At 40.4% G+C, this 24,337-nt stretch overlaps 1 protein-coding gene and 1 long non-coding RNA gene across 5 annotated transcripts in view; one reads left to right on the forward strand and one right to left on the reverse strand.

Moving 5' to 3' along the window:
* Positions 1-24,337, reverse strand: part of senp6a (SUMO specific peptidase 6a) — a 35,772-nt gene that overhangs the window by 7,593 nt on the left and 3,842 nt on the right. Inside the window, exons 2-12 of one of the 4 annotated variants that reach the window (XM_084031321.1) lie at positions 21,511-21,607; positions 19,586-19,649; positions 16,354-16,460; positions 15,522-15,674; positions 11,913-11,977; positions 10,093-10,184; positions 7,709-8,117; positions 6,396-6,634; positions 4,695-4,835; positions 1,455-1,488; positions 691-879 (exon numbers count right to left, since the gene is read on the reverse strand). In XM_084031321.1, coding sequence (XP_083887447.1) covers positions 691-879; positions 1,455-1,488; positions 4,695-4,835; positions 6,396-6,634; positions 7,709-8,117; positions 10,093-10,184; positions 11,913-11,977; positions 15,522-15,674; positions 16,354-16,460; positions 19,586-19,649; positions 21,511-21,607 — 1,590 coding nt within the window. Of the gene's footprint in view, positions 1-690; positions 880-1,454; positions 1,489-4,694; positions 4,836-6,395; positions 6,635-7,708; positions 8,118-10,092; positions 10,188-11,912; positions 11,978-13,269; positions 13,286-15,521; positions 15,675-16,353; positions 16,461-19,585; positions 19,650-21,510; positions 21,608-24,337 lie in introns of those variants that run through there. The other 3 variants (XM_084031320.1, XM_084031322.1, XM_084031323.1) reach the window with 3 other exon arrangements.
* On the forward strand, positions 6,538-9,563 carry LOC311027336. The gene is made up of 3 exons (XR_014598589.1): positions 6,538-6,662; positions 8,365-8,399; positions 9,284-9,563. It is a non-coding gene; the product is annotated as an uncharacterized lncRNA (long non-coding RNA).

Here is a 24,337-nt window from a genome sequence, read left to right on the forward strand (position 1 = left end):
GCATGAATCATTTTGATGCAAGGTGCGTATATTGCTTATTTATTCGTTTATTCATCATCGCCTCGCTGTGTTAAAGCCTTCAGCACGTTTAGCATCTTTTCTTCCCCAAAACTATAAAATCAATCAAGTCCTGCAGTTGTCAAAAGAAAACAACATATAACATATTCAGCCAGACATGTAATATAGATAATATGATATATAAATACAGAAACAAACAAAACGTTTCCTTCATATTCATTCTGCTCATGCTAAAGGAAACATTGAGGTGAAACACATCCAAGCTGTGCTCTCAAAACGTCTCCAGGGCTGCCGTGCATGTAGGAGCTCCAGGCAGCGGACTAACCATGCAGATCACTCTCACAGCTTCTTCAGTTGATGCTGTATTTAGTCGTTTCATGCAAGTCTCCAGTCTGTCTTCACTTGCATGCATCGATGGGAAAATGAACTACATTGATATCCACCATGAATTTTTAATGAATTAAATACGTAACTGAAAATGCGGTCATAGAGAAATAAAAAGGGATTTATATAAAACATTGAGATGCACCGAGAATCGTTTTGAACAAAGTCTAGGACCCTGAATCTGAGTTTAGTTGGAGTGGAGTTTAACAGCTTTTATTAACGAAGAAAAGACTGTCTGATGGCATCATGTATATTCATACTGTGTTATTGGGGTAGTTTTGTACTTACGGTCGCCGGCACAGTCGTACCAATGGGCTCCCTTCTCCTTGGACATGTTGAGCTGCGTGCGAAGGCGAATGCACTCCGCCGCCGTCGTCTGGAAGAACAGGACCGGAAGCTTGCGGACGCTGCACCACTCACAGCTGATCAGCTCCGACGCCTGCAGACTAATGTTCTCCACGGTGTTGTTCTCCGGACCTGAGGACAAACACGCAGCACAAAACCTCAACAAGAGTCGATTTCACCATATAGACAGACACGATTTAATCTCCCTATTCACATGAATGCAGAAGGATGTTCTCCTGCTTACTAAATATCTTCACCACGTGACCTCGCTGTCAGACAGAAAACAGGAGCTGCTGGTCCACCACTGCCTCATAACTGCCTCTATCACTTAGTTGGTTTTACCAAAGAACAAAAGACTTTCAATTTAGTTTATTTAATCTTTAAAAATGAAATTCTTCACAATGAATCACACAAAAGCACCACTTTTAATCTTGTGTGAGATGAAAAAAGCATAAAATGTATATGAATGAAGAAATCTGAGTCAACTGATGTGTTGCTGCTTCCAGTGGATCATATGTTTCTCCCTGTTTTTTAAAAGCATTTCAAAAGCTGCCACATGTGTGACGACCAGCAGGAACAGTAAACTGCACTGCTGCGTTGAACAGCAGCATGACTGTGGTGCCGTCACACTCCACTGACGTCTGACCCAACAGTTTGTGTACACAGCGTTTTATTTACTGAACCCATTACTGCTGGTTCATTCTTACCTTCAGTTTCCAGCTGGATCTGGTCAATGGAAAACTGAAAAAGAAGACGCAACAAAGAAGGTAGTTTATCATTTCCATTCATCTTTCTAAAATTACAGTTGAACCGCTCGACTGGATTTTAGTTGATATTCTGTCTTCTTTATCTTATGGTAACATAACTTCACTGAGTTTTTTCCACGAGTTCTTTTCACTTATTAGAACACTGTTTTAAATCGAACTGTATTTATACATCCGTTAATAATAATTACATCCATATTTGTTATTACCTAAATATGTATTAACCTCAATTTAAAAGAAACCCAGGAGTTTAAAACATATTAAACAAGCATGTATTTTAAGTACTGTAAGATTTCAGGCGTTACCGTGTTCATTTCCTGTCGCTGCTGCTTGCTGTTAAAGCCCTCTGACGGCTCAGGGAACATAATCCCATCACAGCCCTGCAACGCTTTTATTGTGAAACGCCTGAAGGAAGTGTTTAAGTGATGGCCATTTTTATTTCGTTTCATTTTTCTTTAGTTAGCTCTAAATAGAGCGGTGAAAACATGCTTTATGAATCTGAAATAAGAATTTGATTATGGCCATCCAGGTATTATTTAAGACCTGGTAATCATTTCAGTAGTGAAATATATCAGAAACATGTAGTAAACAAAACCATTAAGTCACCCTTGGCTAATGCCCGCCCCCCCGCTGATCAGCCTTCAAGCTGTCAGAGTTACCATGGAGGCCACGCTGTATTAACTGCACTCCCTGAAGACATATCTAATTTTAGGAAGAACTAAAAGCAATTACATAGAGAAGCAGGCAGAAAGGTCGAGGATATGCACTGGAAGGACGTATCCAGGTTGTCAAACCGACTCAGAAGTGAAAACAGGTTAAAAAGATAAAGATAGAAGCTAATGTTATGGATCTCAGTGTAAAAGTGAAGCACCACATCACAAGTGCTTGTCTTTGTCACTGACAGGCTCAGACTGTCATTAAAGTGGCTGATGATGACATCATGTAAAGGACCGTACAGAAATAGACCTTTTTGTTAAAGAGTGAAACTTATTTTGTTTGTCCAGAAACAGCAGCTATATCGCTCTTTCCAAATACACCAGACTACATTGACAAAACAGCCATTTACCATTTTGTAATAGCACACTTCATTCAAAGCAGACAAAAACGGAATAAAACTCACCAAACCTGTCTTTGTTTAAACGATCACCAACCCCAGTTTGGTGAAAATGATTTCTAGCTGGTGTTACTGGTTACACCAAAAGGTTGACCTGCTAGGTTTGACCTGTCTGTGTTGGAGGGGCGGGGCTTAGCAAAGGCTTAATCGCTTATGCATGAGACTTACACATGGATATATTTCATACACTTTGATGCACATTGCAACTACTACTGTTGATACTACTGCTACTGTTGTTACTACTACTTATGTTAATACTACTGCTACTGTTGTTACTACTACTTCTGTTGATACTACTGCTACTGTTGTTACTACTACTTCTGTTGATAGTACTGCTACTGTTGTTACTACTACTTCTTTTAATACTACTGCTACTGTTAATACTACTGCTACTGTTAATACTACTATTATTGTCAATATTACTTCTACTGTTAATATTACTACTCCTGTTAATATTACTACTTCTACTGTTAATATTACTACTTCTAATGTTAATATTACTACTACTGTTAATATTACTACTTCTACTGTTAATATTACTACTTCTCCTGTTAATATTACTACTTCTACTGTTAATATTACTACTTCTGTTAATATTACTACTTCTACTGTTAATATTACTACTTCTCCTGTTAATATTACTACTTCTACTGTTAATATGACCACTTCTACTGTTAATATTACTACTTCTACTGTTAATATTACTACTTCTCCTGTTAATATTACTACTTCTACTGTTAATATTACTACTTCTCCTGTTAATATTACTACTTCTACTGTTAATATTACTACTTCTCCTGTTAATATTACTACTTCTACTGTTAATATTACTACTTCTCCTGTTAATATTACTACTTCTCCTGTTAATATTACTACTTCTACTGTTAATATTACTACTTCTACTGTTAATATTACTACTTCTAATGTTAATATTACTACTTCTACTGTTAATATTACTACTTCTAATGTTAATATTACTACTACTGTTAATATTACTACTTCTACTGTTAATATTACTACTTCTCCTGTTAATATTACTACTTCTAATGTTAATATTACTACTTCTAATGTTAATATTACTACTACTGTTAATATTACTACTTCTACTGTTAATATTACTACTTCTCCTGTTAATATTACTACTTCTACTGTTAATATTACTACTTCTCCTGTTAATATTACTTCTCCTGTTAATATTACTACTTCTCCTGTTAATACTACTACTTCTAATGTTAATATTACTACTTCTACTGTTAACATTACTACTACTGTTAATATTACTACTTCTCCTGTTAATACTACTACTTCTCCTGTTAATATTACTACTTCTACTGTTAATATTACTTCTCCTGTTAATATTACTACTTCTCCTGTTAATATTACTACTTCTCCTGTTAATATTACTACTTCTACTGTTAATATTACTACTTCTCCTGTTAATATTACTACTTCTCCTGTTAATATTACTACTTCTACTGTTAATATTACTACTACTGTTAATATTACTACTTCTACTGTTAATATTACTACTTCTCCTGTTAATATTACTACTTCTACTGTTAATATTACTACTTCTCCTGTTAATATTACTACTTCTACTGTTAATATTACTACTTCTAATGTTAATATTACTACTACTGTTAATATTACTACTTCTACTGTTAATATTACTACTTCTACTGTTAATATTACTACTTCTCCTGTTAATATTACTACTTCTACTGTTAATATTACTACTTCTCCTGTTAATATTACTTCTCCTGTTAATATTACTACTTCTCCTGTTAATACTACTACTTCTAATGTTAATATTACTACTTCTACTGTTAACATTACTACTACTGTTAATATTACTACTTCTCCTGTTAATACTACTACTTCTCCTGTTAATATTACTACTTCTACTGTTAATATTACTTCTCCTGTTAATATTACTACTTCTACTGTTAATACTACTGCTCCTGATTTTAAAATGACATAATTCCTTTTCCGTAACGGTGAGTCAGAGTGGTGTGTTATCTGTGTGTGTCGGCCATATTTAAAAACATGAAAGGAAGCAAAGTACTCACGACGACGGGTTTCGTCACCATCCTGCGTAGAGTTCCCACCCTGACGCTCCGACACTCCAGTATGATGCTGGCACATTTGTTGGGCATTAATTTGGGCTTCTTCTGCCTCGGGGTAAACTGCTCGGGGGGCTGGTTCCCAAACTGCAACATATTTAAAAAGCATGGAGATTCAGGGACAGCAGGAGGCGCTCTGTGGGTCTTTCTCAGTCGGCTTTGTTTCACTTCATTGCACATTCAGGTCTTGATTGCTCAGAGACAAATACGCTAAATGATTCTCCTCCTTTGTGGGTCAGAAGTGATGGATGAATGAGTCAGAGTTTCCATTCCCAGTGAGCTCATTGGAGTCTGACGCACTTGTGATACTGAAGACGTGCATCAAGTATTTCATGTGTTTTCTTTGTTTTTACGTGTCATGCACACCAAGTGAGTTATTTTACAGCTCTGTCTTTGCTCGGAAATAAAATCTGCCCCTTCCTGGAGGACAACTCAAGTTATTCATAGTCATCCGGCTGAAAGAAATCAACATAAATGCAGGTAATTTATTTAAAAAGTACATCCCTTATTGTCCCCGTAGACAGGAAACCAAAAAGTGTACTGAGCTCACACAGCCGTGCAGCAGGTTTTTGGTCCCAGTCCAGCCCTGCAGTCTCTCAGGCGAATGATAATCTACAACGTAACGGTGCACATATGGATTATTGTCTTCTGTTGAAGTATACTTCAGTTTGCAACTTTTGTTTAAAAAACATTTCCCTCCTCATCTCCTGAATATTAAAATGTATCCTGTTCTCGAAAATAAAAAAGTCAAATCCTTCATATAAAATAAGGATTTCAACAGGGACAGATGGCAATGGGAAATGTCCCAATAGATGTGTGACAATATGGGATTTGATCGTGGATCGCATCAAAGGAAAAACGGTCATGATTTATCGTATTTTAGATTATTTTCACTTAAAAGGATGTTTGTGATGTGCGTCTTATCTGTGACGCAAATAATTGTTGATTCCAGTATGTTTCAGTGCCATTTTCAGAGTTTGAGGCATATTTTGATAATAACAAAATATGCCTTAACAATAATATCGTGAATCGCAATTATTTTGGCCATGATAATTGTGAGTGTTAGTGAGTCTCTGATCAGACATCTTCACACATCTCTTCCTAAGAATCTGGCATTTCTGTGAAGCCTCGGATCATTTTTTTGATTCTTTGTTTTGCTCAGGGGAAGATAAATCCTGCATACTCATGTTTCACTTCAGTGGAGCATCTGCTGGCTGAGTTTACACTGGGAATATCAACCAAGACACACACTGAATATGAAGTCAAATAGGAAACAAAACTACTTTAAAATTATTAGGAAGCAAAACTTATTTCTCTTTTTGTTTTTTTGTTTTTTGACAGTGGTGGAGAAACAGCCACCATGCATGAAAATTCTGCTACCTTGGTGACAAATGACTGAAATGAAATGGTGACTTCTTTCACAATAAAAGCCCCTCACTGGATGACTCCAAACCACAGGTAAGCAGATAGATGAAGATTGGCTGTCTATAACTTAAATTACATAATAAAAATAGTAAAAAGATATTTCTTGTTGGTAGACATAATTTAATAATTTGATATATATGTTTAATAGTAAACTAACAACGAGCTGAAAACGATTCGCATCTCAAACTCAAACCATTTGAACCCGTTTCCAGTTGGCCTCACCTGATCTTTCATCCGGGCTCTCCGTGGTAACGTAATCTTCATGTTGACGTCTTCGAAGAATTCTGTGTTCAGATCCTCCTGCTCTCCGGGGCTCTTTACCGCAGCCTCCACTCTGCCTCCAGAGGGCGCCGGTGAGGAGTGGGCGGAGTCTGCGGGTCGAGGGGAGACGCTGTCCAGTCTGTTGACACTTCCTGTGCTGGCGTTGTCGGCCTCCTCCTCGTCATCACTGGACAGGACGACTGTGGAGGGAACATCAGACGCTGTGAGGTCGGGTGTGTTCATGAACATCTTTGACATTTATATGGAAGCCCATTTACGCCAATGGGATGAACAATTTAAACGACTGTATCTCAGATTAGTAAAATAATAATAAAAAACGTTCTGTCTTTGTTTTGTTTTTTAAATCTCATTAAAACTAAATCAATATGTTGCAATCCATTTATTTATTTATTATTTTAAGATACTAAGTCATTATTTTTTTAATAGCAAGTCATTATTTTAATAGTTAAAATAGTTTCTCTACTTTGAGATAGTAATCATTTTCTTATTTTGAGAGAGTAAAATCTTCTCATTATAACATCTCATTATATCTCATACTAACAGGACTTTAATGGATTTGGGGACACATTATCACACTGATCATCCGATGAGATTTCTGTTATTATACGGGACCCATTCCTTACTTGCATTACTATCTATTCCTTCTATTCGTCCTTGAAAACGGCACTCATGAAACTGAATAAAAAGCCTCCAGACAGTGAGAAGAGCGTTGTTTACTCTCCCGTAGTCTTTACAGAGTCTCGAGTTGACAGTGCTGTTTGTATTCATTTAGCAGAAGCTCACACTGGTCTCCCCCGGAGGTTTCCGTCTGGACACAGAGGACTTTAATGTTACGTTGACGACATTTCAATCATGATGAAGACAAGCAGGAAGGAGGGAACTAACTGGAGGGAAGCGTGCTGCAGTTCTGACCTACTTGTGCTTTGCTTTGCTTTCCATGTCGAGGAACTCTTCCTGCCTGACATCCTTACATTTAAAAAACATCTTTCATCATGAATGACAACAATTTGAATACACTTTACATTCAGCTTTTTTTTGAGTGAGACACAACAGCAGCATCAAAGTGAGTCCCAGTTCATCTCCGCTGGAGATCTGTCAGCATCCAGCTAGGTTTCTTAGTAACTGCAACACATTCCTAGAGAGCTACCTCTGTATTAATACAAGCTACATGTTATAACAACGTCTTCAACAGCAGTCGTCATGTTATGAGCCTGTGTGAGGGAACGGTGTACGGTTCATTCTTTTTTACTCACTGGGGTCGTTGAGCTCGTGCTGCTGCTGCGCCGCTGCCGCCGCTGCCAGGGCCCTCTTCCCTTTAGGCTGGTTCCTGGCTCCGTAGCAGCTCGATGTCCCGGCTAACAGAGGGGACCTGCCGTTGCTCAGAGGCAGCAGGGTCCCCTTGGTGCTCGTGATCCGTATGGGCAGCATCTCTCCGCGGGGCCCTCTCATGGTCGTAGCCGGTTTGTAGAAGCTCTGTTGTAGGCTGTTTGGTCCGATGGAGGGCTGGGATTGGATAGGGGGCCGGGGGGTCGGGGACAGCAGCGTGGCCTGCTGACAGGGCAGCAGCACCGGACTGGTCCCACAGTTCTGACACTTGCCACGTTCCTCGCTCGGCTTGTTGCACTTCACGCACACCGTGTGGTAGACGGTCGGCCGCAGAGGCTGCCAATGAAAAACTTGTTAAAGGGGGATTCATGGATTCCACCACAAGCTGGAATCTGCTCTGTTCAATTTATGTTTAATGTTATTTATGTTTAAAGGATTATATATTTTTAATCTGAACGGATTGTAAATGAATGCCAGTATTTAAACAGTGCTTTTGGAAGAGATTAATACAGTCTTGAAGCTCTGATAAAAGACAGAAAGTTGTTTCTTTGTTTTGAACAACTGCTATATTCATTTCACTTAGATGAGGTCAGTGATGCATACAAGGTCAATGCAAAGGTAAGAATTGATGCCAATTTGCACCATTATATGAAAAATTGCATCGTTCACTTGATTCGAAAAATGTAAACTCAGGAAATTTCCGAGATGCGTCGTCGCAAAAGGCTATCATTATTGAGATTCTCCCGATGTCAGTGATGCTGTTGGATCAGACATGGAGAAAAAAGTAAGAGTAGCCGTCATCAATAATAAACTTGCTGGTGAATTTATATCATTTTATACATGGCATGTTTACATATCCGTGTATAAAAATAACATCGAAGTTGTATTCATTTAGCTGTTATTTTGAGTGTTGAAGCAGCTACAATGTTAGCATAGCCTAGCCCTGATCCAGCCGAACTCCCTTTAGAGAGCAAGCATTTTAAAACTCGAACATGAGAATGCTAAATAATAAATTCATGTATGGCTTTTAATCGGAAAGGTAAGAACGGAAGGATGGACTCTGGTCTGCGTTGCTTTTGTTTTCCATCTCGGTTCAGACTATGGCGAATCCATATTGTTTCATAAATAAAGGCGTAACCAAACCCCTTCTGGACAACGTGATTGTACCTCGTAATGTACGTTGTTTTTTCCCCCACAAAATATTTACTTTCTACGTGGAAGTATTCATGACAAAAACAACTGCTCAAAAAATATATTGACATGCAAAATAATTGCAAGGGAAAAAAACGCCCCTGGTGTGTAAAGGCTTGAATTGAGTCGTGCATAGTTAGTAACCCGAATCAAACACAACTCAGGCGAGAAAGGCGAGGTGGAAAGTCTGTAATCTGCATGTTGATAACATACAGGGCCATATTTCCACATCTGCCTTTTGTTTATGTAACTGTGCTGAAAGCTGCAGTAACAAACTCCCTCCGTGTCATAATGTCCGTCTGTTTCTTAAGGTCAGTGGCTGATCACAGCACGTTCTGTCCCAGAGAACAGCTGAATAGGAAGCAGCGCTACAGGCTCACATCTGCAGCCCAGTAGCTCTGCGTCCGTCTATCTGCGGCTCCGGCTGCCATGTCGAGGTGTGCTGAAGAGGATGTGAGGAGAGGCTGATGAGAGGACGACAGGCAGCGGCATGGACACAAGCCTGATGCTGCATTCACACCAAAAGTGATGCAAGTTTTTCACGCGGCGCTTTGGCATCCAAGTCAATGCAAAGACGCGAATAGATGCAGACGAGAGTTGAAATATTTCAACTCGAGTGAGAAATTCCTGTGACGCTGTCACTAAAGCCCATCAGCATTGAGATTGTCCTTCTGTGTCCTGATGTTGCTGAATCAGAAATGGAGGAAACAAATGTTGTCTCCTGTGTCTATGATCCCCCAGAGGTCTAGATAGTAGCCCACATTAGTCCAGAGACCAGACCAGACTATGTGGAGAAACCAGAGACTGTCTGTGGTCTAAACAACAAGGTCTCTGCTGTATTCATGTATAGACGACCTTATTTGGAGTGTTGATGGAGCAGCTACAATGTTAGCATAGCCTAGCACCCATCAACCAGACTCCATCATTTTAAAAGTAGTTAGCTTGTGGTCTTGCAGACAGACCGAACAAAGCATGACTTCAGACTTTTTACTGATCACCATATTATTTCAGCATCCCTTTATACTATTTAGCTGTGATTTAATACCAATAAATGGATCAGAGGATCCTGCAAATAAACACACAGGATCCTGCAGTCATACTACCTCTGTGCATCTCTCACCTCTGCGGCTTTGACCTGCGAAGGAAAAGTACAGCAGCCTTCCAACGGTCTCCTCTTCTGCTGGATGCGACGCTTCACGTTCACCGCCTCCTCTTCTGAAAGGTAAAAACAAGGAAATTATCAACGGATTTATTGATAGGAGTAAAAGAAGAGGAATAGTAAAGGAAACATTTGATAAATCTGATGAACAATATTTGCCTTTGTCAACACAAATGTGCTTAGTTTAGTTGTATATAGTATACCTCTGATTATTATTATTATTTGTTTTTGACTTCTCTATATATCCGTACATATTTCTGGTATTGTGCTGCTCCAACTACTGAATTCTGGGGATCATAAAGGTTTATATTAGTGGATCTTAAAAAAAACTCGACACGGACATCACTTGCTGCAGTGTTTATAATATAATATATATTATTGTTAATAGTATCTTCTTCAATGTGACATGGGAAAATATACATTTTTTTCTCCCATTACACAAATCAAAAGGGTCCTTGTGCTGTGCAATAAAAATAAATAAACATCAACTTTTTGGGAACCGTTTAGTTCCAAGGTCACCTCATTTTCCCCATCGTCTGATTATTTCCATAGTTAGTGAGGGAGCCTTTCATAGCAGAGAAAATGTTTCATAAATCCTGCTCTGAGCTTCGAGGATAAACGGTTGGAGGCGTGAGATCAGGAGCAGGGAGGAGGATCAGCACAGATCTGCAGCCCTGCAGACGCTGCTGGATGTCACACACACACATCATCATGACATGCACACCGTGCACACACTCACCTCACACAAAGATACTGATCAGTGCACACATTCCTCACAGATGCTGCACACACACCAGCCAAGCAAACCACAAACACACACACTACATCTACACACACACGGTTCAGTCTTCTTCTCCCAGCAAGAAGAACACAGTGTGCACACCGCACCAGCTAGTACAATATCAAAGTTGTGACTTTGATACGATGCCTTGCCTAAATATCTCATACCATACTGAAAAGATAACATGGCGAAAATCTAAAATGTCAGGAAAAGTCATGGAGTAATAGATGAGCTTGGAATTGGTTTTGCTTTTAATTAAAAATGTATCAATTACAATAAAAAACATGATATGATATAACATGATAATCTGATGTCCCCTATACTTGAGTTCATTTGATTTCCCTCTTTTTTGTAAAACAGCGCCCCTCAGTAACAGTTCAGGTGGAGAGTGGTACTACAGCACGGGAGGCGTAGAGAGGCTTCCAAAACAAACATAAAAAACCACACAAAATGATAATAAATCCAGATGAAGTTCTGTGGGATGTTGATGAGGCGGAGAAACACGGTAAAATAAGACTTTAACATGCTCTTGAACATGATTATGTGTTTGCTGGAACACAGGAGATGCTTGAACAGATTCAGAGAAGATGCTGATGCTCATTTCATCAGAACATTTGGTTGTTAATTCGAGCTGCGTTGTTATTTTCCTTCTTTTATGAAGGGAGTTCTGCTGATACAGACACCAGCTCAGAGAGAGCGGTTTGTGTACTGCTTTAATATTCTTTTAACTTAATTTGTTGACTCCATCCCTCTAGTTAACTATTAGAGCTAAATCCTGGACCTGGACTTTATAGTTAGAGTGCTTCGAAATTAAAACCATCCTCTTGTGGATCCCATTCCCAACAGTAAAAGTACCTCTACTAATGACTTTTCTAGTACTGGTATACAATGCCACACCAGCTATCTGCCAGTAAATCACACTAAGATAGTCCTTTATTAGTCCCACAGTGGGGAAATGTATTATTTATTTGCATGGCGTGTTTGGTGAGCTGTGAACTACCTGAGATCTCTGGACAGGTGAGGACGATGCTGTCCACAGCTTGCTGTGTGGTGGAGAAGTCATTTCTGCAGGAGAGAAGAAAAGAGAGTGAAGCTGCTGCATAAAACATGTTTTACAGACATCCAACAGCAGCTGGGGAGCTGGTTTCTGACACACTGGCAGGTGATGCTGAAAGAGCAACTTCAAGGACTTTTTAATGCTTCAACTCTCGGCTCCGAGCCCATTGGTTCCTACTGAAGATGTAGATCTTTAAAAAACAGCTCTAAAACATGACTGTGTTTCACCGATCCAGCCTTCTCTACCCTGGCTGCCTGGTGCTTTCAGAATTTATTTTAACATATAATTGATTACGTAAAAAAAAAAAGAGAGGACTCACCCTAAGACCTTCAGATCTATGTCCCTACCTGCAGACCCAGACCCTCCTCTGATGCATCGCACCTGGAGGGTCAGGGTCCAGACTCAAACATAAAAGCAAAGGGAGAGAGCTCTGAGGAGATCTATTTATTTATGATTTATGATTGAATTTATGATATTTATGACACTTCTTTCTTTTTAATTTTACTTTGTTTAGTTTGTGGCTTTAAGTTCAACTCGTTCTGTGTGTTTGAAATGTGTTTATTGTGAAGCATTTTGCCCAAATGTCAGCTGGGATCGGCTCCAGCCCCCCGCGACATGATAAGCAGTGATTGAAGAATGGATGGATTTTGCAGTGATGTTTTGATTTATAATTATTATTACTACTATTATTATTATCACTTATGATTATTAATCAATAAACACATAAACATATCAATAAAATAAACGTGCTTGCTCCTGTTTGTTTATACCTTTGTGTTTTAGTTATGGATTGATTGTAGTTCTCCTAGTTTTGTGGGAGAGCGTTGTTTGGATTCTTATATTGATATATATTTTTTTTTTTTTGGTAACTTGTGGAGGATTGTTTTTGTTTTTTTTAAATCTCCACCAAGGAGGGGATGTTTTCAGTTTGTTTGTCTGCTTCAGCAGAATAACAGAAAAGCTACCGGCCTGATTTTCCTGATGGTAAGAAGCCAGGAAGAACATTACATTTGTTTGGATCCAAACTACGGGTTGATACGAGTGTCAGCACTGAGAGTAAGCAGCCTGGTTCCACTGACACTCTACTGTTAGCAGGGCCTTTAAGCAGCATTGCTGCTTCCTTTTGCAGTCTGTTGTTGTGATGCATGAGCTGCACAAGAAACGTTTCATGACATGAAAGTCGCAGAGAGAAAGATGCTGCTGATGCACAACGTTGTGAGGACATTCAAAGAGCATGAAATGAGATCCAGGCTCTTAATAAGGATTTACTCTGAGTGAATCAGCTGGATCAAAGTCTTACCTTTCCTTCATGTCAAGGCTGCATGAAGATGAAAATCAAAAGAGAGAAGCATCTCACTAACGTAATAATTCAATTGAAGTGTTTAACATCACATCTACCCAGAGGATGAATGTAATCATCTCCAGATTTAAATCACTTCCACATATAAGCTTGTCTAAATCCAGAAAACAAGCTCGGTTAACTTGACTTCACTGAAGACATACAAGCTACAAACGTCATTTTAATTCTCCTTTTTCCACTATCGGTCCTCTAAATGAGAGGTTCTCAAAGTGAGGAGCATGTGGGGCAAAGATAGTGTGAGATGTGAAAGGGACAGGTGCATGCTGGGGATGTGAAAACAACAGGAAGTTTCTTATTGTGGTTTGGCCAGCTCACCAACACCGTCAGCAGCTCCAGCAGCAGGAGAGGCTGACACACATGATTCCCACAGTCCTACCTCAGATCTCAACACACATCCATGAAACACACGTTTTTAATTACAGTGAGACTTACGCTTCACGGAGATATAGTTATCTCTAATAAATGTTCAGGAATTCACTTAGAAGTTCTATACTCATAAGGAGTTTTTCCTCCGATTTCTAAGGAAATAAAATCATTGTTCTTTATTCTGGGTCGGCCTGGCGCTGGCATCACGGCCTGTCCTTTTTCCATGAGTAGTTTGCATTAGTAGTAGTAATAGCAGTATGCTTTTGTGTTATTGCAGTTATATGAATGGAATTTATTTGTTTCCAGGATGCCATTTCAAATAAAAGGAGTTCTGTGAATCTGCACCTGACTGCTCTTCCTCAATGACCCGGATGTGTGAGAGTACATTGAAATTAAGAGATCTAAATTTGAATTGTGAGAACTGAATATGATGACAAATACGGTCTTGACATTAGTAAATGCATCGGCTATTGAATCACCAATAGCCGATGCATTTACTAATGTCAAGACCGTATTTGACTGACTATCGTTGATCCCTAAGATAATCAGACATTTGTTTGTAACAAATGCATATTGTAAGTTCCCCTGGTAAGCATGTCAAAGCTTTTATTGTGAAAGGTAAGAACCTTTGTCAATGTGGCTTTCACAAATTAATAAATAAATACTAAGTACTTTGAGGCCATCTGTGTTATGATGCTCTGCTCACATTAAACATATTATTTTCATGGATTTTTCTGAATCACACTCCTCTCTCTACTCTCATCCGTCCGTCATTTTTCCTTCAGCGTAATGCATGATGGTATATCATGCTCAGTAAGTGACCATCAGTTGTGTCAAGCCGGGACACTTTGAGTACATGACATGGCTATAATAATAATAATTCAGTAAACATTGGGGCAGCACTACAACATGGTGAACTCTCTTAAATAGTGAGGGATGTCAGACACAGCTCTTTGGAAAACGGTTCTTCCAAATGTGTTTCTGAAAACATCTGATGTGAGAAATAAGGGATGCAGCTGCTGATCTGTTTTCACAGTTAGTTTAAAAGGGTTTGTTTTTTCCAGATGTACCGGATGTACATTGAATTGAGTTTAACATTCTCTTGCATGTTTATGAAGCACTTAATGGATTATACATGTCAGATCTCCTTGTTTGTTTTAAACCCGCCAGACTCTGTTGCCAGACTCAGAAAAAATCATGGAGAGGCAGCTTTTTATTTTTAGGCTCCTCATGTTTGGAATAAACTTCCAGACAACCTGAGGTTCATCTCCAAATTACAATCTTTTACATCTGCTCTTAAAACATTTCTGTTCGACGGGGCTTTTTAAGAAATCTGACCTCATTTTCTATCTTTATCTTGTGGTCTGTATTTCTATTGCACTTTAATTGTAAATTGTTTTACCTTTACTGTATTCTTTTATTGTTCTGTAAAGCACTTTGAATTGCCTGGGTGTGTTTAAGGTGCTATGCAAGTTGCCTTGCCTAACGGAGTAAGTGAATGAGTGAATAAATAAATCAATGAATGAATGGGAAATCACTTCCTGAATTAGAGCCGTTTAGAGAGTGGCCAGTCCTTGTAGAGCTCCACAGCTTAGCCTTGCTTCTTTGCCTAAATGGAAACAAATATAGGCCTTGCCCATGCTGCAACTCACTGAATCCACGGCAACATTATACTTCCTGTTTACCTTCCCCCACATTATGGGAAACTTAGAGCAGAAACAAGAGTACGTTGGGTGTCTACAATAATCAGCACAGGTAATCAAACATAAAGGAGATGCCGTTTCCCACCAACCAGCAGGACAGACTGAAATGCTTCTCCATCTTACCTTTGGACTGGTTTCCTTATTGCAGAGGGCATTTGTGCGTGCTGAAAGTGTCGCCCTTGTAAAACGATTCCTTGTGGAGGCGATGGGCTGATGATGAAATAGTTGGTTCTGTTGGGGATGGGGGAGGACGTTGCTACTGTGAGAGGGACCTCGCTGCAGGAGAGGACGACAACTCAAAGTCAATGGCTGTAAACAGACACCTGTTTACAGCCATGTTGCAGCTTAACAGTCTCAGCTGATGGTGAAATAGTCATGACATTGAAATCTATGATTCGTGTCCAGGGACCGAGATTGCTTTTTTCGTGTTGTTTAACACTTAATTTGACCTTTAAAAAATGTTCCTCTATAGACTATATTTTTTTTCAATTGATTATTACCTATTTTTTAATTAACTAAATCTAGTATTGTATTTATTATTTTGTCTGTTTCCATAAATATTCCCATCACTGGGTTCACAGAAAATAAATAAATACAATTATCGCCTTTTTAAAATTGTCTCTTAAATTCTGCCAGTTAAAATACATGAATAAATACACATTTTAAATTCTGATGTAAAAAGTAATTTCAGAATAAATATCGAAACAAAGTATCTGGTTAAAAAAAAAATCTAAATGTTTCCCTAAAAAACTCATTGTACAATCCAAAGTCAAACTTAAATCTAAGTGTAGATTTAATACGATTAATTAATGCCAACAAATGAAATGATTCTTCTCACATTAATATCAAGTTGTGGACTAACAGCTGAGCTGCAGTCACCTTTTCCCATAGTTCTGACTTGTTTAAATCCACACAATAAAACATAAAGCCTTATGTTAATATAAATGTACTGTACCTGAGCCTTTTGGGTGCCAGCTTGTTCAGAGGCCTCATGTGATTATTTGGCCGGTTTTCATACGTTCTCAAAGAATCAGAGGAAGTGAAGTGTCTCAGAGTGGGAGGCTGAGGAAACAACACACATTAAAAAGATGGGTCATCGGTTAGAGACTGAATCTGTTGAATAGATGATAAATAAATTGACAAACGATTGCCACCTTAAATATACCCATTTAAACACAAGTATATATTTATTAATTGACAATTCATCAGTGGAAAGTATATTGTTCAAATACACTACTCAAAAGAATGAAGGGAAGACTTAAATCACATTGAACAAATTACTCAAGTTAAAAATCTTTACTGATTGTATTCTATATGTTGTTGAGAACAAAACGACCTGACAACAGTCAATGGAGACCATCGTCATCAACCACTGAGGGCTGGATTCAAAACCACACCAGAAATCAAAGTAAAATATTGAAATCAGGCTGATCCAACTTGCTTGAATTTCATCACGTCAACTCATAATGTGAGTCAGTAGTGCCTTTGGCCTCCGAGCACCTGTATAAACTCAGACACATGAGGCCGGGCTAGTCCTGCACCAGGAGGAACCCAGGTCCCACTGCACCAGGAGGAACCCAGGTCCCACTGCACCAGGAGGAGCCCAGGCTCCACTGCACCAGCAGGAACCCAGGACTGAATGCACCAGGAGGAACCCAGGACTGAATGCACCAGGAGGAACCCAGGACTGAATGCACCAGGAGGAACCCAGGACCCACTGCACCAGGAGGAACCCAGGACTGAATGCACCAGGAGGAACCCAGGACTGAATGCACCAGCAGGAACCCAGGGCCCACTGCACCAGCAGGAACCCAGGGCCCACTGCAGCAGGAGGAACCCAGGACCCACTGCACCAGCAGGAACCCAGGGCCCACTGCAGCAGGAGGAACCCAGGACCCACTGCACCAGCAGGAACCCAGGGCCCACTGCAGCAGGAGGAACCCAGGTCCCACTGCACCAGGAGGAACCCAGGACTGAATGCACCAGGAGAAACCCAGGACTGAATGCACCAGGAGAAACCCAGGACTGAATGCACCAGGAGGAACCCAGGACTGAATGCACCAGGAGGAACCCAGGACTGAATGCACCAGGAGGAACCCAGGACTGAATGCACCAGGAGAAACCCAGGACTGAATGCACCAGGAGAAACCCAGGACTGAATGCACCAGGAGAAACCCAGGACTGAATGCACCAGGAGAAACCCAGGACTGAATGCACCAGGAGAAACCCAGGACTGAATGCACCAGGAGAAACCCAGGACTGAATGCACCAGGAGGAACCCAGGACCCACTGCACCAGCAGGAACCCAGGGCCCACTGCAGCAGGAGGAACCCAGGACTGAATGCACCAGGAGAAACCCAGGACTGAATGCACCAGGAGGAACCCAGGGCCCACTGCACCAGGAGGAACCCAGGACTGAAGGCACCAGGAGAAACCCAGGACTGAATGCACCAGGAGGAACCCCGGTCCCACTGCACCAGCAGGAACCCAGGGCCCACTGCACCAGCAGGAACCCAGGGCCCACTGCAGCAGGAGGAACCCAGGACTGAATGCACCAGGAGAAACCCAGGACTGAATGCACCAGGAGGAACCCAGGACTGAATGCACCAGGAGGAACCCAGGACTGAATGCACCAGGAGGAACCCAGGACTGAATGCACCAGGAGAAACCGAGGACTGAATGCACCAGGAGAAACCCAGGGCCCACTGCACCAGGAGGAACCCAGGACTGAATGCACCAGGAGAAACCCAGGACTGAATGCACCAGGAGAAACCCAGGACTGAATGCACCAGGAGGAACCCAGGGCCCACTGCACCAGGAGGAACCCAGGGCTGAATGCACCAGGAGGAACCCAGGACCCACTGCACCAGGAGGAACCAAGGACTGAATGCACCACCTTAAGGTCTGACAGTAACGCTGAGGATTTCATCCTGGTACCCAACAACAGTCTATGACATGGAGGTCTGTGTGACCCTCCAAGGATATGCCTCCCCAGACCATCACTGACCCACCACCAAACCATCATGCTAGATGATGTTACAGGCAGCATAACGTTCACAAGGCGTCCCCAGACTATTTCACACCTGTCACATGTGCTTAGTGTGACAGCCACTCAATCCGAACGCCATTCAGAAAACAAGCGTTTTTTGAAAATGAACACAATAGTCTGATGTGGGCTCATACCGCTGTAGTAAACCAGCCGAAATGTGTCTTGCTATTCACAGCGAACACAGCTCAATTAAAATCACGAGCACCTCTGGGTGATGTTATGAACTCAGACAGGATGCCGTTTGATTAGTCAGTGTATTTGGGACGTCACAACATGCACAAAGCAGCAATGGTGGTTATTTCAGCCATGATGGATGAAACATCGTCGGTGTCTACATGGAGGTAAGCCCCGCCTCCTCCCCTGTGCGTCCAGCCGGGGCGACGCAAATAAACACATATGCTCCCAGGGATAAATGCAAATCCTGAGGTCGAACTTTTTGAAAAAATTGGGGAGTTTTCCTTTGTATCAAGCAGCTAAATAGTTGTAGCGTGACATGTTTGACTTTAATAGCCAACATCGCACGTCCTCTGATGTGACTGTTGCATATGTGCACATGGCAGTGCAATGCTGAAACAATATATTATTTACAGATGTATTTCATATCGTAGAACACATCGTTAAATCTCTAAAGCTTGTGTTTACCACAGACCTTATTTCAGCTGTCGAACCAAAAACACATTCAAAACATTTTGAAAGGAGGGAACAGGAAGTCCAAACATGCTCTTCTAGGTTTTAGATTCTATACACAGCCTTAGTACTGAACAAAGCATAGATTAAAGTTACTAGAACATATTAATTAACCACTTGAATCCGTTTCATCCGTTTTCCTTTGTGACATAAATCAAACGCAGTGTGAATGAACCTTCAAAGAACAATGAGAGGCCATCTCCACTCGCTCACCCACAAACCCACCACAACAACACAGCAGCAGCAGCAGCCCTGGAGGCCTCCAGCAGCACCCCAGCAGTGTTAGCTCTTGGACTGCCGTGGTCCTCTGGGTGCAGCACCAGGCGCCAGCCAACTTTGGCGGTGTCTGCAGGGCCGGCTGGAGAGCGCCGCGGCCCAGCTGGGAGTCAACATGACCGGGGTCGAGTCAGAAAACGAGAGGGAGAAGAAGAGTTCAGGGAGAGCGGCGTACCTTTTTCTCCTCGGGGGAGGTGGGCTGCTGCCGGTCCATCTCCTCCGTGCTCACCACGCTCACACTGACAGGAAACAGAAACAACACAGAGATATGTTTAGAGCCTCGAGTGTGTGTCCACTATGTAAAACATTCATATGTCTCTGTGTATCAGTGTAGGCATAAAATGACAGAGTGGATTTAGGGGTTTGTCCAATAAGGTATTTACATCGCTGCTCTTGTTTTTATTCATTAGTTTAAGTACTGAATGTGCCAGAAGCTGATATGTCTTATTTTGATTTGATTATTATTGAAAAATAAAACCTTGGAGTTTGGCCAAGGCATATATTGTGTCACTCTAGTCTGGGCTCTTTGGAGTGGACGGATAATTAGAAACATCTCGCTAGAGTTGAATCAACAGCTCTCTAAAGTCGTTTTTTTGAAGCAGCTTATTTGCAGGGCTGTTGTATTTGGCTGCATTCATTTTAGGTGGAAATAAAAAAACTCAAACTGGTCAACATTTTAAAATAAACTATTAGCTAAAGCATTAGGATTAAGTCACTAAGTTCAGCTGGTGTTTGAATCATACGTCCCCACGTGACTGCTACTGAGTAGGCAACAAAATATTTTTACCATCTGCAACTTGTAAAAATGTAATTAAATGTGTCTTTGTTTGTGTCATGGGGCTCTGATGAATAACTGCAAAGTGGACATCTGTGATTATTGGAATCGTTTCAAATTCATTGGAATTTCAACGTTATTTCAGAAATACATGTTCCAGGAAATCAATGTCAGTGGTCATTTAAGTGGTACGAATATAGGCTGCTGCAGGAATGAGTCCTAAAAGCCAGACATGAATCAGCATTATTGCACTTCCGATTCCCTCATTTAGTGTCCATGTGTTTTTGGTTAGAAGTCTGAAATAAGGTCTTAAAGCTTAAGCTTTATTTAATGTTTTGTTTTATGATACAAAATATGTCTAAATGAGACGACTTAACGTCATCACTAGAACACTAGTCTGCCTGTAGATTAGTGGTGGTGACATGAAGTCATGTGACCGTGTGGCGTAGTTCCCTTATAGCCTAGCATTTTACTGCTGCTGATGCATTCAAGCTTCAAAAATAATTAAAATGGTGTTCATTTGTCAAGAATATCCTGTTGAAATAAACGTGTAGTATCATAAAAGTTTGTTTGCCACAGTTTATTTTCTGCAATAATCCAAAATCTAGGGGAACCAGTTTGATGCTGACTTCCTGTTGGCCTACAAAACTACATCATCCCTGCAGCTCTGTATAACAGAGGTTATCTACAATTGAGCCTCGGCCATCATGATAAACAACAAACTAGCTAGCAGGTATTTAAGTACGGAAACTGGTATTCATTACAGATTTTAGTACTAAAGCAATGAGCCATTTAATTGCCAATTATCCAACAACTATTCTGGCAATCAATATTTCATTCCAAGCTAAACTACTGAAAATTCTCTTCTTATTCCAAGTTCTTGAAAGTGAGGATTTGCTGCTTTTCTTTATTTTATATTGTAAAATTATAATAATTATAATTATTTTCACTATTTTCTAAATGATTAACAATTGATTAAAAACCTAGACTAATATAAGAGAATAGTTGTAGCCCTTCAATCATAAAATTAAGATTAAATGTGCAAAAAAAGCATTTATATATTGAGAAAGGTGCAAAGAAAGCTGCAGTTCTTTCCAATTTGATTGTGATCAATATTTACTATGAATGAACATATGGGTGACATCCAGGTGGATTTGCGAACAAACAGTGTTTTTGTGGCAGATGTGTCCTGCTGCACTAATGAGAGCGCTGTCGGTCATCAGAGACGGGGAGAAGCTTGCTCATCAGCAGACGGGCTGTTTAGCTGTGTGGTGGGGAAAGTGATGCAGTGCAGCGCCGGCGGCGCTGAGGAGAGAAGTGCTTACTCATGACTCCCTTCCTCTTCACTGTCACCAGAAACAGAAAAGCTCCAGTTGTTGTGCTTGTACCCTCCATCTCGTCTGGCATCTGATCTATCCAGGGCTTGAATTGAATAATAGACCAGACTCACATCAGTGCAGTGACACACAGCAGCACATCAGCTGAAATGAAGCCACGTTTCAGGGCTAATCACTCCAACTGGTAACAAAACAAGAACTCAAGGTTCTTTGCCAATATTGCAACGATTGCATAAACATAAATACACTCATGTCACTGCAGTAGTTTGATCATTTGTCTTTTTGCAGACTCAATTAACTGATTCATTTAGTGGTGGTCAATAAGTATGTGTGGGGATATCATCAGGATAAAACCCTGTGCCCCTGCAAATTAAGATTATTATTACAACACAAAATATTAGGATTAGTGACATGAGAGTAGGTATAAAAAGCACCAAAAATACATTGAAGTCATTGTCAAAATACAGATTTCTCCAACTGTAAGAGTCCTGGATATTTACTCCAATACACAGACCCAACACATTAATGTAAATACCTTGGTTACAGGAAAACAAGTGTTTCACCAAGTGTTTACGTCCCATCAGTGTGTGTTTGTTATCAGTGGCAACTGGATCTTAGGGGGGTTATATCCATCCAGTTTTAATGTTTGATATTTGATTTTCTGTTAGCTTTGCCGAAGTTTGGTGGCCTCTCTGAAAGCTAGCGATCACCACAGGGCTTCCTTTCTTAACAGTTTAACTGGTTAACATAGACATACATTGACCTTTAGAGTGTTGCACCTACAGCATGTTAATTATTAATAATAATTTAAAGTAGTAAATGTAACATGGTATAGTGCAGCTAACGTGTAGTTTTATCAAATATTATAGTTAGATACTATTATCGTGTTCAGAATTCTTTTTAATGTCACAAATAATAAAAAGTAATGTAATACCAGGTACTGTGAAATTGCTCATATAGTTAAATCCCACTACGCAGCCTCTGTGTAGGTATAAATATAGCTACAACTCAACCCGTTCTGCACAACATGATTGGCTGATGCCTTAATTTGGCTGTGCGAAAGCTCAGAAAATTCAACCTTGTCCCTGAAAAGAAAAAAAGAACACATGCCGTTTTTTTGCAGTGTAATATTCACGTTCTGCAAAACAAGACAAAAAATCTTGACGTGCGTTTTGATCATGAAAACTACAGCTCTGGTGTAAAGGCCTTTAGAGGGTGAGCAGCACACATGTGTGAGAGGGCGAGGCCTGTAATGTGACCCGGAGGTGAGAGTTAAAAGGTTAATGGTGCACATCACTCCTCTTTCTCCTACATAGTCATGTGAAGGCATGCATGGCTGCGACACCGACCTCAATCAGTGATACACCAGATTTAATACGGCACCATTTTTTTATTATGTGCATTTTTGGACATTTCAGACTCTTTGTTTCAAACACTGTTCAACTCTTCTCAGTTATTTTCACAGCATAAATGACTGCAATATTGCATTCAGTAGTAAACTACACTTTAAAATAAAACTACTCTTTTTCCGCAATGTTATTATTTCATGTTTTCCTCATAGTGCAGCCCAAACTTTCTTTCCTTCGTGTTTTTTTTGCAGTTTCTATACATGATTGTGAACTACTTGCTTTTTATTTTTTATACACTCTTGCTATATTTGTTATGCACCGAAACCCCAAAGCAAATTCCTTGCATGTGGAAACCTTCTTGGCAATCAACCTATCGTGATAGAATTCTGCTCTGCCAGCAATCTAGGGTGCCTATTTAGTCTTATTTATCCAAACGCGGTCTACATAGTAAATGTGGGGAGAAGAGAACAATGGTATCTCATCAGTTCTTATTTTTGGCCCAGAGTTGAGGTATCTAAATGAGGACAGCAAGTTGGATAGAGCATCTCTAGACCCACATTAAACCCAACCAGCTGAAAGAATTAAGTCCCAGCTGTTGGCTAAAGAGGTGAAGAGAAAGTCAAGAAAATCCACAGCCAGCCAGTACAAACTCAATGTGAAGAGGAAGACAAACACTGTCAGGGTAAGGGTTTCGATTCCCAACTTGTGTTCACAGTCACAGTACTATCCTTACAAGGTCAACTTTGACTTTGTTCGTCTGAGAAGCTGCGAAACACTCACTGACTATACTTGTGTATACAAAATGTGCAGAATTTGGCTTCCAATTCTTTGGATTCAGAATTATCTGGCATGGCTCACACATGTAGATCTGAACCATCCAATAAGATCTTTCCTTTTATTAATTCCTCTCAAGAGTCTGCAGGGAAATTTAGCCCAAACTGTGGATTGATTAAAGCGTGCTGGTGGATTCATGTGCAATTGTTTTTAGAATAATTACTTCCCTAAATTGTTAGGCGATAAAACAGCTGTTATCTCAACAGTAATCACCTCCTTTCTGAGGGAATGCTTTAAGCAGGATTACAACAACTTTCACTTGCAATCAAACTGGAGGAATAAAGTGAATCTACTTCCACCAATTGATTGTGGGTGCATATGCGAGGTATGTACTGTATATATACACTATCAAATGCTACGGCAAGAGAGAGTCAGGACGACAGGTAATAGGGGGGATATGATCATCATCCCCACACTCCAAGACTGGGTTCCAAGCTCCAAGAACAGCAGATAGCTTCCAGAAGGGCAGCTGACCTGAGATTGAAGATCATAAGCAATACAGATACCTGGAACCCCTGTGGCTGATTACCACGGCTAAGAGACAAAGTACCCTCTGAAAGTCTGCTAGAAGATGTGAATGCAGTACTACATACTATCCCTGCTTCTACCATAACTAACACCAACAAGCTGAT

The sequence above is a fragment of the Eutrigla gurnardus genome (assembly GCF_963514095.1).
Source record: "Eutrigla gurnardus genome assembly, chromosome: 16".
Lineage (NCBI taxonomy): Eukaryota > Metazoa > Chordata > Actinopteri > Perciformes > Triglidae > Eutrigla > Eutrigla gurnardus.